At 50.0% G+C, this 16,976-nt stretch overlaps 1 protein-coding gene across 1 annotated transcript in view; it reads left to right on the plus strand.

Moving 5' to 3' along the window:
• The window catches only part of VSTM2B (V-set and transmembrane domain containing 2B), a 31,841-nt gene extending 15,099 nt beyond the window's left edge, over positions 1 to 16,742 (plus strand). Inside the window, exon 5 of the mRNA XM_006887865.1 lies at positions 16,654 to 16,742. Within this exon, the coding sequence (XP_006887927.1) occupies positions 16,654 to 16,742 (89 nt within the window). The remainder of the gene's footprint in view (positions 1 to 16,653) is intronic.
• Positions 16,743 to 16,976: the final 234 nt, after the last annotated feature.

A 16,976-nucleotide genomic window follows, 5' to 3' on the forward strand; every position in this document is an offset into this window, starting at 1 on the left:
CACACTCAGCCAGCAAATTAAATCACCACACGTGCGCTGGCTCCCATGGGCCGGCTGCGCCTTGCAGGGCCCTCCTCAAAAGCTGCCTGAGGTGTTGCGACAGGTGGCACCTGTACTGTGCCCCGTCCTGTCGTCTCTGTTGTGTCTGCCTGTTGTCTGGGGAATAGCGGTGATGGGAAGCAATGGGGCCGTTTGGCAAGAAGTGAAGCAGAGTTGCAAGGAGAGGTTGATGTTTACGGCACTAGGCATGCATGCCTTCACAGATGAAGGGTGCAGAGGCTCAAAGCCCCTCCCGGTGGCAAGTAGCCCCCAGGGCAGAGCTGGGCTGGAGAGGTCAGCCTGGTGCCTCCTGTCCAAGCTGAGGCTTTGTATCTGACTGGAGTGACCAGCAGGGGTCCACCCTGGCCCACAGGGGTTCTCCCTGGAGCCGGGCATGTTCTTGTTTTTCGCTTTTCATGCCCACATCTCACCATCTCCCCACACCATGCTCACTGTGCTGATAAAGGCCCTCCAGTGGGAGAGAGGACAGCCGAAGCTGCCCCTGGAGATGCCAGGAGCATGAGCCCGCTGCTGCAGGGGCCAGGAGGAGGCCAGCATCCCTCCTCCCCCACACTCCTGAGACCGAGGTCCACTCAACATAGGGACAGCACTGCAGACGTGGGAGGAACTCCATCCCCCGGCTTCACTTGGATGCCTCCAGAGATGGCCTGCCCTCCTCTGACCCGGTTCACTGCTGATGAGCTCTCTTCTGGAGGGAAGCACGGCGCCCCTGACGCCAGGGAAGCCCAGCTGCAATGCCAGGCCCCTTAGCGCGACTTTTATTACAATTGATTCCTGTACAAATGCCGACTGGCCCGGAGAAGGAGCTCAGTAAACCCAGGGGCGGGAGAGGTCGTGCTCACTGGGTTGGGGGGAGGGTCCTGGCCAGCTGTGTCTGGTGTGGCCTGATCCCTGGGCAGGAAGCCATCCAGAGCGTCCGGCAGGCTGCACACCTGTCTACAGAAGCCCGGTTCTAGCTGGGATGCGAGAGGTGCTCTGAAGATGGGGGGCAGAGCTGAACTGGGGCCACAGAGGGTTGGGGGGAAATGGGCCTGGAGTGGGCTGAGATAGTTGGGTCACTTTCCAGAGGAGGAAGAGAAGGCTTCTCCCTTGGTAGCCAGAGGATGACCCTCCCTGGCATCTAGAGCACCATGTTGTCACCTCAGGGCCCCAATATTTCTTTCTTTCTCCCAGGCTCAGTCCCCGTCAAGTGCAGCATCCTGCGTAGCATTCAGGACATTTCTTTTTTAAAAATATTTTTTAATAACTAATTTTACCAGTACACTCTTCTCTTTGAAAAGTAAAAGAAAATTCTTTCATTGTTTTACAATCCCTCCCCCAGGTCCACTCCACTATGCAGCCTTCGTTCTGGACTCCTGTCATGACAAAAATACCTAATCACATAACCCTTTTAAACAGTTTTCTCCCACATCTGTTTTAATGCTGTATACATTATTTATTCCTTCTTTCTCAGTCTCCCCCCAACCCCAGTGTCAGTTCTGCTTTACAACATTGGCACCATGCAGTATTTGTCCTTTTGTGACTGACATACTTCACTCAGCATAATGTCCTCCAGGGTCACCCATTTTGAATCATATTGCATGAGTTCCTTGTTTTTCAGTGCAGCGTAGTATTCCATTGTGTGAATATACCACAACTTCTCTATCCATTCGTTTGTTGATGGGCATTAGGTTGTTTCCAGCCCCTTGCTATTGCGAACAAAGCCACAATAAACACGGATGTGCATATATCCGCTTGGGTGATAGTTATGGTTTCTTTGGGGTATATTCCCAGTAGTGGAATTGCTGGGTCAAATAGTACTTCTATTTGCAACTTTTTGAGATAGCATCATACCTCCTTCCACAGTGGTTGCACCATTTTACACTCCCACCAGCAGTGAATAAGGGTTCCAGTTTCTCCACAACATTGCCAGCATTTCTTGCTTGTTGTTTTGTAAAATTTTCTATTCTGACTGGGGTGAGATGATATCTCATAGTTGTTTTGCTCTTTCTCATTTCTGAGTCCTCACTACTTCCCGTACTTGGCTTCTGGCCTGGCATTGGTATCATTCATTCAGCAAATGTCCATCAAGCATCTGTTAGGCACCAAGAACAGTGCTACTCACAGCATGAGCAAGACTGAGGAGGTTCTGCAAGTTTGACAGAGGGAGACAGACAATTAGTCACGGGTGAGTGCAGGTTTGTGACCACAACTGGTGACCTGAAGGTCTACAGAGCCAAGAATAGGGAGAATTGGCCCAATCAGGGAAGGGTCCCTGAGGAGATGAAATTTGATTCATAGTCTGGCAGGTGGTTAAGGGTTAGGTAAAGGAGGAAGGAGCCTTCCAGACGAGAGAAGCATGTGCAAAGGTCCTGTGGCAGGTGGAAGCCAGAACAGTACAAGGGCCTCACTAGAGGTCACTGACACTGAGGCAAAAAAAGCAAGAAGGAGCACAGGGGAAACTAAGTCAAGAGGCGGTCAGGTCCAGGGTGTACAAGGAGAGTGGGAAGCCGTAGCTTTACCCTAAAGGCAGTTAGATGAGGCATAACTGAGGAAATATGGGGCATGATGCATTTGGAAATGAGTAGATCTACAGAGTGGAGATTGGAGAGAGGGGTATGAGAGAATGGATGTAAGGAGACCAGATTAGACAGTGATCCAGCCAGGAGATGATAGGGACTCGGACTCATTGAAGGCATGAATGGACAAATTATGGGTTGGTGGGTGGAAAATAAGTAGATAGTGGATAGATGGGAAAACTAATGGATGGGAAGAATGAGTGGATGATGGATTAGAGGGAGAGATGGGAGATGGATAGATGGTTGAGCCAGATAGGTGGAAGAATGAATGTGCGACTAGTGGGCCAGGGAGTGGATGAGTGGATGTGTGGCTATCATTGAGGTGGGTGGAAGGCAGGGTGCTGGATATGTGAATGGGGCCATAGATGGGACATGAGCAGAAGGAACGATGATTGGCTATGTGGCTGGACACAGATGCAGGGATGAATGAATGAGGGTGACAGAAGGACGGTGTAGAATCCGAGCTGGGTAATACAGGATGGATAGGGTTAGAACTCTGCAAGCTTAGGCCAAAGCTTTCAGGAAAGAGACTACAAAGAGAAAGGTCTCAGGTGCTGGCCTGGCACAGACTAGTAAGGCCCCCAGAGCATCCTGCCAGTCCAGGCTTCTGTTTACATTTCCTGGGCACTGCACACGGACAGTTAGAGGATTCAGCTAGTCCCCCAGCAGCCTCCGTCTCCCTGTACCTTCCGCTGTTCAGACCACGATTAGCTTGTGCGAGGAAGGAGCAGGTACCTCTCTATACCTGCTGCACAAAGGGGTCCGCCCTGCGCTGGACACTAGAGAGAAAGGACACAGCCTGACACAGACTCGCTGACCACTGTCCGTGTAGAAGTTAATGTGGATGTATGTCCAAGACATTTAAAAAATTAAACCTCCAGATGGGCAGATGAATAAACTATTTGCATGAAAGACTAATATTACAAAAAATACACAAAGCCATAATTCATAATGCATGCTATTCTACAGAGTCATATTTTAATGTGTGACATATCTTGGGCAGCTCCTCTATGCTAATTTTATTTAATGAGCACATGTTAGAGAATTTTCAGAGCACTGTCTCTGGGCAATTAAAATGTGTTAACCTTTTTGGTTAAATTGCGATTCTGAAGGAAAGTCTCCCCCCTGAAACAGGAAGAAGCAGGCATGTGTCAAGGGGACAGCAAGAGCAGGTGATGACAGGGAAGAGTTAGTGCTGACCTTGGGGTCCTCACCCTTCCTCTGTGACCCTCTGGTCCCTGGTCATCCCACCTGTCCCGAAGGGCCAAAGAAAAGATGTGTGCCGAGCCAGCTGAGGAGCCTGCAGCCTTCACTGAGCAGACATTGAGTGCCTACTGTTTGCCTGAGCAGGGCAGCCAGCCATAAAGTGTCTGTCAGAATGCTGTTGTTGGGTGCCATTGAGTCATGTGTGACCCCTAGCAACCCTATGCACACAAACCCTGTCATATCCGGTGCCATCTTCACCATCTCTGACATATCTGAGCCCATTGCTGCAGTCGCTGTGTCAGCCCACCTGTTTGAGGGTCTTCCGCTCCTTTACCAACCCTCCTCCTTTTCAAGCTTGATGTCCTTCTTCAAGGATTAGCCTCTCCTAGCAATATGCCCAAGGAGCACTCTGGTTGCACTTTCTCCAAGACATATCTGATTATTCTTTTGGCAGTGAACACCGACACCCAGGACTCAAACAGCCCTGGGGTGGGGACTCTGACACTGCTGGGGGCAGGGCAGAGTCTGCCATCCCTCCACCTCTGTACTGGGCATCCCAGTGTTCTAGCATCTGTGAGTCCAACGGCTTTCCATCTGGAAGGGTCTTCACACAGCCTTTGGGCCAGGAGCTCCCCACCTGTGTTCCTTGGAACCCTGTCTCCCAGCGCACACCCAAAGCAGCTTGCTTCCAGAGGTTTTCTGTATGGGAGCTTGATGTGCAGTGAGGATCCCAAGGCTGCTAACTCTTCCCTGTCACCACATGCTCGTGCTTTCACCTTGATACCTGTCTACTTCTTTCTAGGGAGATTTATTGGCTCAGAGGTAAGGAGTTGTGCTGCCAACGCAAAGGTCCGTGGTCCCAATCTTCCAGCTGCTCCACAGAAGAAAGATGGGCAGTCTCCTCCATGCAACTGGTAGCCAACTATGAGTCTTGTCTAACTCGGTGGTACATAACAGCATATGCAGCAGTGTCTGTAGCGACTTGCATGTCCCTGTGATGCTGGAACCGAAGCGCATTTCACATACCAGGAGGAACACACATGGTGGGCAGGTTTTAGTGGAGCGCTTGGACTAAGAGACAAGGAGGAAAGGCCTGGTGATCTACATCTGAGAGTTGCCTGTGGAAAACACTTGTGAGCTGCACACAATGTCATCCACCGTAGCACTGGAAGGGAAGCCTCTGAGGTTAGAAGGCACAGTGCCTGGAGCCATGGACTCAAGCAGCTGATTGGGAAGATGACCCAGGCCCAGCCGGTGTCTTGTTCTGTTCATCCAGGATGGCAGCTAACAGCGACAATGCAGGAACTGACTGGGAATAAAGTGAGGAGAGGGCTTTACTGCATTAGAAGATTTAAAAATTACTGATCAAGTCCAAATACATATGTATAAACTTCTGAGCTGATCCAAATTCATAGCAACCCGTCACCCCGTTTCATATGCTGTAAATCTTTATAGGAAGAAACTATCCATCCTTCTTCCTTGGAGCCACTAGTGGATTCAAACCACTGACCTTTTGGATAGCAGCTCCTCATGTTACAAGCTACCCTGTCATATTTTGAAGCGGCTTATGAAACAGCACATGGTGCCATAAAATACAAATCTTAAGACGACATTTGGAAAAAGGGGAAAGTGAAGGTGATGTGCGTTTGAAAAAACCTGGGCAAGGAGGTATGTAGAGAAAGGCGGGGGGGGGGGCAGGTTCTACCTGGAGGCCCCTCCAGAGGAGAGAGGAGAGAAGGTCGAAACTTGGGCAAGAAGCATGTGACCCACGTCCAGGGTGTGGGTCATTCATCAATTCATTCCGTCTGCAAACCTCTGCTGAGCATTTCAAAGTGCTGGGCGTGTTGGGTGCAGAGACACGCTGTACCATGGAGATGGCTGTAGTCTCCACCCTGGCAGAGGAGACAGGGTCTGTAAGTAAACACGCCATGGCTGCCTAGGGAAGGGCCCAGCAGAGGGAGACGTGCAGAGCTGATAGCACCAGGCACTCTGGGCTGGGCACAGGGCAGGGCCAGAGGAGGAGCCGGTCTTCTTGTGGAGAACAAAGGGAAGCCCTCTGCAGAGAGAGGTGTGATTTACACATTGTGTGTAAAAGGCTGCTCACAGTGGGGTGGAGGGGGTGGTTCTTGTGGGGGTTCAGTCAGGAGTTGATGCAGCTGTCTGTGAAGGAGGTGAGAGGTGCCTGTGGGGCATTGGAGGGGATGGATTGCAAGCTGCCTTGAAGGTCACCTTGTGCTGAGCCAGAGAGGCTGAGTGGACTGGGCAGCTAAGGGCACTGAGAAAGCCAATCAGCAGAGGGAAGAACAGGATTGGGGTCTGAGAAGCAGAAAATCTCAAGCTTCTCAGCCTCATCAAGCAGCCCTGTTGCTTTGAGCTCAGCACACTGAAGGAGTGTGGAGGCATTGTGGTTAGGTGCTGTTGAATGGACTATAACTCAGTGACCCTCTCAATGATGGGTGTGAACCCTGCCCTGCCCTGCGCCCTCCCTACCATCCTTAATATATCTGAGTCCATTGCTGCAGTCACTGTATCAATCATCTTCCTGTCTTAACACTGACCTTCCACTTTTCCAAGCGGCTCCGTCTAATATACTTTGGACATGTTGTAAGGAGAGACGGGTCCTTGGAGAAGGACATCATGCTTGGTAGGGTGGAAGGCTGGCGCAGGAGGGGAAGGCCCTCTATGAGGTGGATTGATTCAGTGACTGGGGTAATCGGGATGGGCGTGTCAGAGGCAGTGCGATTGGCACGGGACAGAGCGGAGTTTAGGGCTGTTGTACATAGGTCGCTATGAGTCGCAAGCGACTCAACAGCACATAACAACAACAATGTCCCCGTCCAAGGAATGGCCCTTCCTAAAATATTTCCCAAGTGTATGAGACACAGACGGCTTCACCATCCTTGCCTCTAAGAAGCATCTTGATTGCACTTTCTCCAAGACGTGCATGTTGGTATGTTTGTCAGTCCACAAGGTATTCCTCTTCTCCTCCAGCACCACTATTCAAAGGCATCAGATATGATTCTTCTGCCATCCTCACTCATAGTCAGATGCAGTGTTGTGTTGTGTTGTGTTGTGTTGTGTTGTTGTTAGGTGCCACTGAGTCAAGTATGACTCATAGCCACCTGGTGAACAAGCGATCTGAACATTGTCCTTTCTCATGCTGTCTTCTCTGACACTCAAGCCTATTGCCGTGGTCAGCCCATCAACCCACCTGATCTTGGATCAGGCTCACCTTAGTCTTTAAACTGGCATCGCTGCTCCTTAGCACCTTGGAGAAGCCCTTGACAGCAGATCTCATCAGTGCAACATATCTTTTGATTTCTTGTCTGCTGGTACCGTGGGTGATGTTCATGGATCCAAGTAAGATGAAATCATTAACGACTTTTAATCTTCTTCCCATCTATTATGATATTGCCTACTGGCCCTGGCAAGGCATCATTGGCAGTAGGGAGGGGACATGAGGAACTATGGAGCTTGGACTTCTTCGTGGCAGAAGTCACAGGCGACAACTCTTCTCTTTCTGTGTCACCTTGGACAAGTAGCTTACCCTCTCTGAGCCTCACACTGCTCTTGGCAATGAGGCCTGGATGCAGTCAGCATCCTGCAGTCTGCAGCTTAGAGAACCTCAGCAGAGCAGTGAGGGGCCCAACAGCCTCTGTCCACACAACCCCACCAGGGACCACTGCCCCTGTGGTCTGGCTGCCCACCACCACTCGACAGACTTCAGCTGCCTGGCTGGAGGGGAAAGACCTCTCATATTTTCAGTTAGTGACTCCATTAAAGGATCATTTGGGGCAAGATCTCATTTCAAAAGAAATGAGAAGCTGGAAAGGAGTTAACAACAAAGTTGGCCACATTAAAAAACCATTAGAGATGTTAGTATGGGGAGGGGAGGCCGGGAGAAAAGACCAGCCCATCCCCCACTCGTATTGACTTGAAAATAGCCCCAGGATGGGGTCAAACTGGGACATTTTGGGGAAGGAGAATTCCTATTCCATGCAGTATTTGGGATATTCTTATTATTATTATTATTATTATTATTATTATTATTATTATTATTATTATTATTATTATTATTATTATTTTTGTGTGAGTGTAGCGTCAAATCAGATCTGACTGGTACAGGAGGAGATTGTCCCTCCTTCCCCGGCAGAGCATCTGGTGGATTCGAACCATGTGCCTCTGGGGTTGTACTTGGAGCTCCTTACCACTAGGCCACCAGAGCTCCCGGGATACACTTTTTTTTCTCTGTATTATTATTATTAATTTTAGTTAAAATTTACAGAGATTTTGGATTTCCATTCATTGTTGCACTTTTCTCCCTGCCCACCCCTCCCCTCCAGTTTGTTCTTTTTTTTTTTAAGTTTTTTTTTATTATTATTTTTGTGTGAGTGTACTGTCAAATCAGATCTGACTGGTACAGGAGGTGATTGTCCCTCCTTCCCCGGCAGAGCATCTGGTGGATTCGAACCGTGCGCCTCTGGGATTGTAGTTGCAGCTCCTTACCACTAGGCCACCAGAGCTCCCCTGTTCTTTTTTTTGAAAAGTAAAAGAAAAATTCTTTCATTGTTATACAACCCCTCCCCCCAAGTCCGCTCCACTATGCAACCCTCGTTCTGGACTCATGTCATGACAATAATACCTAATCATATATATACCTTTTAAACTTTAAAAGTACTCATTGTCTGAAATTCAAATTGAGCTGCATTTTAACTGAAGTCATTTCACCTCACTGGATTTTGCCCCCATCTTTAAAGCAGGAATGGAGTATTAACCCCAAAGGTTTACAAGGACTAAATTAAATGTTAAGCAGGGACCGACTGTGGTGGTTCAGGGGTAGAATTCTCGCCTTCCATACAGGAGGCCTAGGTTTGATTCCCAGCGCCTCATGTGCACCCACCACCCATCTGTCAGTGGAGGCTTGGATGTTGCTCTGTTGATAAATGGCTTCCACTCTAGCTTGAAGACTAAGACTAGGAAGCAAGACCTGGTGATCTCCTTCTGAAAGCCATGCAGTGAAAACTTGTTGGAGCCTGACAGTTGGATCTGACACTTATCATGGGGTTCTGTTGTATATGGGGCTGTCCTGGGTTGCCCCAACTTGACCACAGCTAACAGCACCCTGACTCCAGGAGGCTCTGCCCAGAATTATTACTAGGCCTCAAGGTTCTTTGGCTTTGTCTGCTTGAACCCACCAGGTCTGCTCTTCCGCTACCCCCAGCCCAGCCCCACGTTGGTCATCGGCTCCAACAGCAGCAGACTACTGCTCCTGGCTGGAGTGGAGAATGTCTGGACTGACTGCTGGGTAGTTAGTTGTACGATGGCTAAGGGCAATCCTGAGGTGCTGTGGGTTCCCACCAAACGGGAGAGATAGGGCATGACATAATGGAGGTATTTGTGGGGAATTGGACTGGGAGCAGGGGTCACATGAACAGTACTGATATTAGTGCCAAGTCCCCCTGTGCCCCAGTGTTCCAGGAAGGCTTCCTGGAGGAAGCAACACTTATTGAAGGGACAGAGCAGACGTAGACAGAGAAAACGGTCTGCCTGGTGTGTGCACTCAGAGCTGTGGTAAAGTAGGAGGATGTGGAAAGCCAGGCTGGGAGATGCAGGCTGTCCTCTGGGCAGAGGGGACTGGTCAAAGGCTCTGCACCTGGGGATACTTCTCCAGGTGTGTCTGGAGAAGGGAGGTGATGTGATGAAATGCAGGCCAGAAAGCCCTTGAGGAGGTTACCCAGGCCAGGTGCTGCTGATGCCCAGTCCCCAGCTTTAGAAGGAGAGAGTGAAGTGTAATCTGGCTAAGACTGGCATGGGTACCACCCCTTGCCTGGACATTGAGGCTGTGGTCTGGCCATCATCCCTGGAGGACATGATGTCACCAACAAGGGAGGCCAGCTTGTCTGCAGAGTCGAGAGCTGCCCAGGGCTCAGGGCCAGAGGCTCTGCAGCCCCAGCTTGGACCTGACAGCAAGACTGGATCCACTGCAGGACAGATGGACCAGGTCTGTCTACTCTCTCCTCCTGCTCCACAGTCCCTACTCAGCTTCTCTTTCCAATATCTCTGTTCCCTCCAAAATCCATCAGCACTTTGCTCCTGGTTTTATGCCCCAGGCACCCAGCTCATGTTAATTTTATGGAGGAAATTAATTCTACCAAATTCCGTTAGTGCATAATTATTCCTTTGCTGACTCCCTTGGAATGCGTAGCCAGGGAAGGATTTAATTAGGACATCACCAGTCAGGTGGCATTCCTGCAGTGGGCAGCAGATTCACCTGCCCCATGTGCGTCCAGCAAGGACAGAGAACTGGTGCCACAGCGGGTTGGCAGGCCCCTGGGTGGACATCAGGGCTGAGAGCTCAGAGCCAGCCTGCTGTTCCCCAGCCCCCTCGTCATGGGAAGGGCTACCTAGGAACACAAGGACCAGGATGGGACACAGCACAGCCCCTAGGTCCTGCAGCAGATGCCTGCAAAGAGCCAAGAGTGGGCCGTGGAGAAACAGGGTGAAAGCTGTCCCACTGCACAAGGACTGGTGGGTCACTCAGCCCCACGTGGGGACCCAAAAGGTGCAGTCAAGATGGGAGGACAGGTGGTCCATGCCCACCCTAAGAGTAGCCAGCCCAGGTGGTGAGGCAGACCCAGTAAGGACTTACTGGCAAAAACCCAAGTTTATGCTTTTAGTTAAAAGCCTCTTTTCAATAGTGGATTCTAATCCACAGTTTTTCAATACTCTGTATACGTCACAGCAGCCCTCGACAGGCCAGCCGGCAGCACCCTCCCCAGAATTGAGCCTCTGTGATACCTGGGCACACGGCTTGATCCCCTGACTTTTTCTGCCAAGAAGTCATTGTTCAAATGGCATCTGGTGACAGCACAGGAATTCTGCCCTGCTCCACTCCAGGGCCAGCCTCTCGGGTCCTAGCGCCCCCTTGTGTTCATGTCAAGCCACTTTGTCAGATGAAGTCCAAACAACTCCTGTCCTTGGACTTGGTTCTTCTGTGGGAACTTGTACTCAGCAGATGGATATATTGCAGCATGAGACTGGAGAGGATACATCAAAGGCAAGCAAAGCGTTCAAAGAAGGGACTGCACCCTCAGCCTGACGGCAAGAGCCAGAATCACATAGTCACCCAGCGCTGCGTGTGGGCAGCTGGATCTACAATGAATCCTGAGTTTGTTTGCTCCACACAAATATGAAAAAAGTTTCAGAAAAATAAATATGTAATAAAATTTAGGGGGGGGATTACACCACAGAGTCCTGTGGACTCAAGAACTCAGTTTTCAAAACACTGGGCCAGACCAGCCTTTCGTCTGCAGGTCCCAGGCCTAGATGCTGGTCCCGGGCCTGGATGCTGGCCAGCCAGGTGTCTCCTCAGCCCCTAAGGAGAAGGACTAGACCCTCCCACTGTGGTGTGACAGTGGCTGCAGGGACAGCAGAGTTTCCACAGAGTGCAGAGGATCCCATTCCTGGCCCTCAAGGGGCCTGATCGGGTGTAGAGAAGCACTGATTTCCCTGGGAAGTTGTCCCAGCTGGTCAGCTAAAGCATAGTCCACCATGATCTTTATGTCCGTGAGGTTAGAGGGTGGTCATCCCTTCACCTCTGCTTCACAGTATAGACCAGGCCTTCACCCCACCTGACCACACTCACATACTCCCAAGCCTGTGGAAGTCTAGACCAAAGTGGGGCTGTCCAGTTGCCTCAGACCCCAGGAACCTGGATCCAACACTTGACCTTCTGTCACTGACCACAAGAGCAAAGCTGCCTCCTTCATTTCTATGAACATTTATTAGCTGGCCTCACAGATTCCACATCTTATATATATCATCCTCATTTTAGGAGCTGGACCAAGACCCAGGGCCTTGCCCAGGGTCATCCAGCAAGTCAGCACAGGGCTAGGGCTGGAGGTCTCTTCAGTGCCAGCCTGCCATCATAAACCACCTCCTTGGTGCCCACTCACTTGAGGATATGCTGAGCTAAGGATAGGATGAGGGGCCACTCAGGAGCCAGCACCCAGTCACCCCAGCCATCCACCAGCAGAGACACCCCAGTCTCTGCCTCCCCAGGTGCTGGCCTCTAGAAGCCACCTCTGCCACCCCACTCGCCCTGCTTCCCCTCTCACTTCCGGCCCAGCACAGAGCAGCCACTCGCATACCCTGCCAGTGAAGTGTTTGGTTCCAACCTAAGGTCTTTTCAAAGCTTGTACCGCTTCAAAACTCTTTAACTTGAGTCAGTGGGACTCTAGTAGTGGAATAATCAGCAGCATTTGGGGGCAGATTAGACTCACTCTTTGCCACTTGGAGGCCGCTTTGCCTGCTGAGCTCCCCAGCCCCTGGGCTGTGGAGTGATCACTCTAAAGTCCAGCTGTGGATTGTTTGTCTGTCTGTATTGTCTGCATGTCAGAGCTTGCAGGTACATAAAGACCCAAGGCAGGATCCCCGTTTCCATGCTTCTGAGTTCTGTGAGTGTTGGCCAGCCGCCAGCACATCCTCTCTAGTCACCAATGCGTGACAGGCAGGCAGCGGGGAGGATGAGGAGCCAGTGGGGACGCACGTCTTTGGAGTGACCACCGTGCTTCCATCCTTCCCAGTGACAGACAGCAAGAGGAGTGAGACTGCTCAAGCCAAGCTAGATGGAGGGGTGATGACTGAAAACAACGATGTGAAGAGCAAGCATCCTTGTCCAGACTCGCCCTGCTCTTCAGCTGCTCAGAGCTGTGTCTGGATGCAGCTGACCGTGGGGAGATCTTTGAGCAAACCCTCATGTTTGGAATCCAGCAAGTGGAGCACTCAAGCCTGAATGGCCCCCAGGAACACTTGTGTCCCCCCCACTCCCATTACAGAGAGGGGCTGATCCCCAGGGAAGATGACATGGTGCCACAGCCGCTTACTGTTAGAGCCAGAACAACGGGACGTGGAAGGGCCTTGGAGAGAAAAGACTCACAGCTAATCCAGTGAGATGAGAAAGGCTTGGGGTCGCGACCAGACTCAGCAGGGAACCCACAGCCCACCAGGATGGTGGCCCAGGAGCCAGCCAGCCTGGCGGTGGTGTCACAGGACAGCCAACTGAAGCCATGGTCATACCATCTTCACCATCTGGTATTGACACACCCAAGGACCATGTGAGTCTTTCCTGGACCCAAGCCTGGCTGGCTGGGTCCATGGACGCAGGAGAGAAGCATCTAAAGAGCACACCCTGCCTGATGCCTCCTTCCTCCCATAACCTGGAAGGAATCATTCACTTACTAGGTGAGCAGCCTGGGGATTAGGCATGTCCCCTGATCACACTCTTGGCCCCAGGGAACCCCCTCCCCAGGCCTTCTGTTACAGTTGTTGTTAAGTGCCATCAAGTCAGCTCTGGCTCATAGCCACAGTGCATGGCAGAACAGACTCCTGCCCAGCCCTGCACCGTCCTGTCAGCCCAGTGTTGCAGTCTGTGCTAATCCATCGCATCCACAGTCTTCCTGTATTTCACATCTAATCACGCTCATCTGAAACCTATACTTAGACCAAAAAGCTTTTATTTAAAGAGAGCAAGGGAACACTGCATGTTTTAAAATCAAGAAATGTGTGCATCAGGGCTGTTTCCTTTGTCTACACCTATTTAATCTTGTATGCTGAGCAAATCATTCAAAAAGCTGGATGCTATAGAAAAATATGGCATTAAGATAGAAGAAGACTCATCAGCAACCTGCATTATGCAGATGACACGACCTTGCTTATGGGAAGTAAGGAGGACTTGAAACGCTTGCTGAAGAAGAACAACCACTGTGAATTACATCTCAACACAAAAGTCCTCACCACTGGCTCGATAGGCAACAGCAGGATAGAGGGAGAAAAGACTGAAATTGTCAGCGATTTCATCTTGCTTGGACCCACAATCAACACCCTTGGCACCAGCAGTCAAGAGATCAAAGGATGTTTTTGCACTGGGAGAGTCTGTTGTAAAAATTCTCCAAAGCTCAGTGGAGCAGGGATGTCAGTTTGAAGACTATAGTGTGTCTGATTCAAACCGTGGCCTTTTCAATCACTTGCAATGCATCTCGAGCACTGGACAATAAATAAGGATGACAGAAGAAGAATCAGTGCCTTTGAGTTGTCATGTTGGAGAAGAATACCGAATATCCCATGGACTGACAAAAAAACAAACATAAGTCTTGGAGATGGTGCAGCCAGAATGCTCCTTAGAGGCCTGGATGGCAAAGCTTTGTTTCACACACTACGGTCAGACAGTTACATACAGGTAGGAGGTGCTTATCTTTGGGAAGGGACATCATGCTTGGAAAGGACAGCAAGAGAGAGGAAGATCCTCAATGAGATGGAGTGACTCAGTGATGGCAGTGTTGGGCTCAAGTGTGTCACAGGTGAAGAGGATGGTATGGGAGAGGACAGAGTTCAGACGTTCACTATGAGTTGTGCTTGACGTGACACCTGACAACTTATTTGTCCAACTGCAGTAATGGGCTTGAGCATGGCAGAGGTCATGGGAATGGTGCAGAATAGAGCAAGGTTCCGACCTGTTGTTCATAGGATAGCTATGAGTCATAGTCAGTTTGACCATACCTAACGGCAGCTGATACCAAAGAATGATGGCCTTCTCCAGAGACCAGCCCCTTCTGACAATATGCCCCAAACATTTGAGACAAAGTTTCCTCATTCTCGCTCCTAAGGAGCACTTGAATGAATCCATTTTTGCCAAAACAGATGTTTGTTCTTTTGGCAGTCTGTTAGATCCCATATTCTTCATCAACACTGCATTTCAGGGGCGTTAATTTTTCTCCAGCCGTCATTACTCATTGTCCAACTTTCACAGGCTTCGGAAGCAATTGAAAATACCACGGCTTGGGTCAGACGGACATTACTCTTTAAAGTGACGATCCTTATTGTAAAAAGGACCTTGGCAGCTGATTTTCCCAATGTATTATGTCATTTGATTACATGACTGCTGCCTCCATGGGTGTCGACTCTGCACCCAAGTAAAAGAAAGTCCTTGATGCCTTCAATCTTTTCTCTGTGTACAAGACTGTTGTTTACTGGGCCACTTGTGGAAATTTTTGTTTTCTTTATAGTGAGGTGTAATCCAGACTGAAGGCTACAGTGTTTGAGCTTCACCAGTATGGGGAGCTCGATGGCCTAGTGGGTAAGGAGTTATACTGCCAACCCAAAGGAAGGTGGTTTGAATCCACCAGCTGCTCCAAGGGAGAAAGATGTGATTTATAGCCTCTGAAAACCTGCTGGAGCTGTGAGTCACAATGACAATGAGAGTGATCGAATTAAATCTTAATGTTATCTTCACTTTCAAAGCAAGGATGTTCCATAGATTGAATGGATTATAAATATGAGTAAGTTACGTATAAATCGTAACTTCTACACTTGTGGTTATAATTTTTCTTTGGGATGAATTGTTATGCTAATAAAGCAGGATTAGTGCAGGATGTGTCTTAAATCAAGCCTTTTTTGAACTATAAAAGTGACTGAACAAACAAGTAAGCAGAGGAGAAATGGGGTTACACTGATGTCAGGACACACTGGAGATTGTCAAGGAACCAGGAAGTAGCGTCTGAAGAGATGCAGACCTGCCACCAAAGCCAACAGAAAGCCTTCCCCTAGAGCCAGTTCTCTGAATTTCTACTTCTAGCCTCCAAAACTGTGCGATAATGTGCCTCTGTTTGTTAAAGCCCCCCACTTGTGGCATTTCTGTTCTCGCAGCACGAGATAACTAAGACATCTTTCAGCAAGTGGAGAGTCTGAGGACGAAGAGGTGGGCAGTTGCCTGCTGTGGCCAGTGATGCCAGGTGCAGGCCCAGCTGTTACCACCTTACTGGCTCAGTTAAGGGCCAAATTGATGAAGCAGATGAGGGTGGCACAGACCAGGGCCAGGGTCATTCCTCATAGACCGTAGCCAACCCATAGTGAGTTAGACCCTGAACCTGACCCAAGGAGCTGGAGGAGGCACTAAAAGCGCACACATAAAATATCAGAATGGTAACACTGTGTGTGTTCAGGCCCTGAAGAGGACACACTAAGGTGCAGGAATGGTGCAATCATGGTGTCTTCTTGGAGAAGGTGAAGACACTTGGCGGCACAGATGCAGGAGGGGCAGAGAAAGAAGCATGCTGTGTTCTTGTTAAAGTCAACCAAGAGGAAGGGGGTTCAAGCTCACCAGCTTCTCTATGAGAAAGAGGCAATCTCTCGTGTGATCTGACTTTGAAACTACAAAGAAGCTCAAACCTCCTCAGGCCAGAGGGACCTTATTTCTGGCCATAGTTTTTGTTGGTTGTTTTTTAAAAAGAACCAACCCACCCAGTTGTTGAGTTTATTTTGACTTGTAGTTACCCCAGAGGTAACTTTCAAAGTTGTTGTTGCCTAGGGTTTTTGACGGCTGAGTTTCTAGAAATATATTGCCAGGCCTTTCCTCTGCAGTACCTCAGAGCCTCCTGTCTTTCAATTAGCAGCCAAACACCTTCTCCATTTGTACTACCACACCTGTACCTCCCAAGAACTCCTCATCCAGAAACCACCTATCCTCGGGCTGAATCAAGTGGAGTCATCCCAACTCCTGGACACTGGACACCTGGCTTCTGAGCCTGTAAATTTTGAAGGGATCCAGCTGCCTCATGTTCGGTCTGTAGAACAGCTGATGGATTTGAACTGTTGCCAGCTTAAGTACTGAAGTGGGTGGTCTGTAAGTGACACCTCTCTGCTGTTGCATCAAGGCAGTCCCTATGCAGCAGCCCAGCCGGGGCCTTGGGCCCCTCCCTGTGGGTGGGTGCACGCACAGGGCTGTGAGTTCTGGTGAGGCCGGCACTAACTAGCTGTCTTCTCGCCCCTGCAGGCACGGGTCCTCGCGACGCCACAGACCCGCTGCTGTACCTGCTCCTGTTAGCTGTGCATAAGCTGCTGCGCGTGCTCGTGGGGCACTGACAGTCACCTCCACTCTCCACGCTCCGCGGTGCGTGCAGAACCCGGGCCCTCCGCGGGGACTGCGCCTCGGACAGACACTGGGACTGAGAGAAGCATGACAAATTCCACGTGGAAAATCAACCAATCATATTTTGGGGGAAGGTACACAAATGTAGAACACCTAAAATAATGCATCTAGTTTCCAAATAAGATGGAGTTCAGGCCATGCGGTGTGCATGGGTCCGTGATTTCGCA

This window comes from Elephantulus edwardii, unplaced genomic scaffold (assembly GCF_000299155.1).
Source record: "Elephantulus edwardii isolate Elephantulus edwardi_28Jun2011 unplaced genomic scaffold, EleEdw1.0 scaffold00062, whole genome shotgun sequence".
NCBI classification, from domain to species: domain Eukaryota; kingdom Metazoa; phylum Chordata; class Mammalia; order Macroscelidea; family Macroscelididae; genus Elephantulus; species Elephantulus edwardii.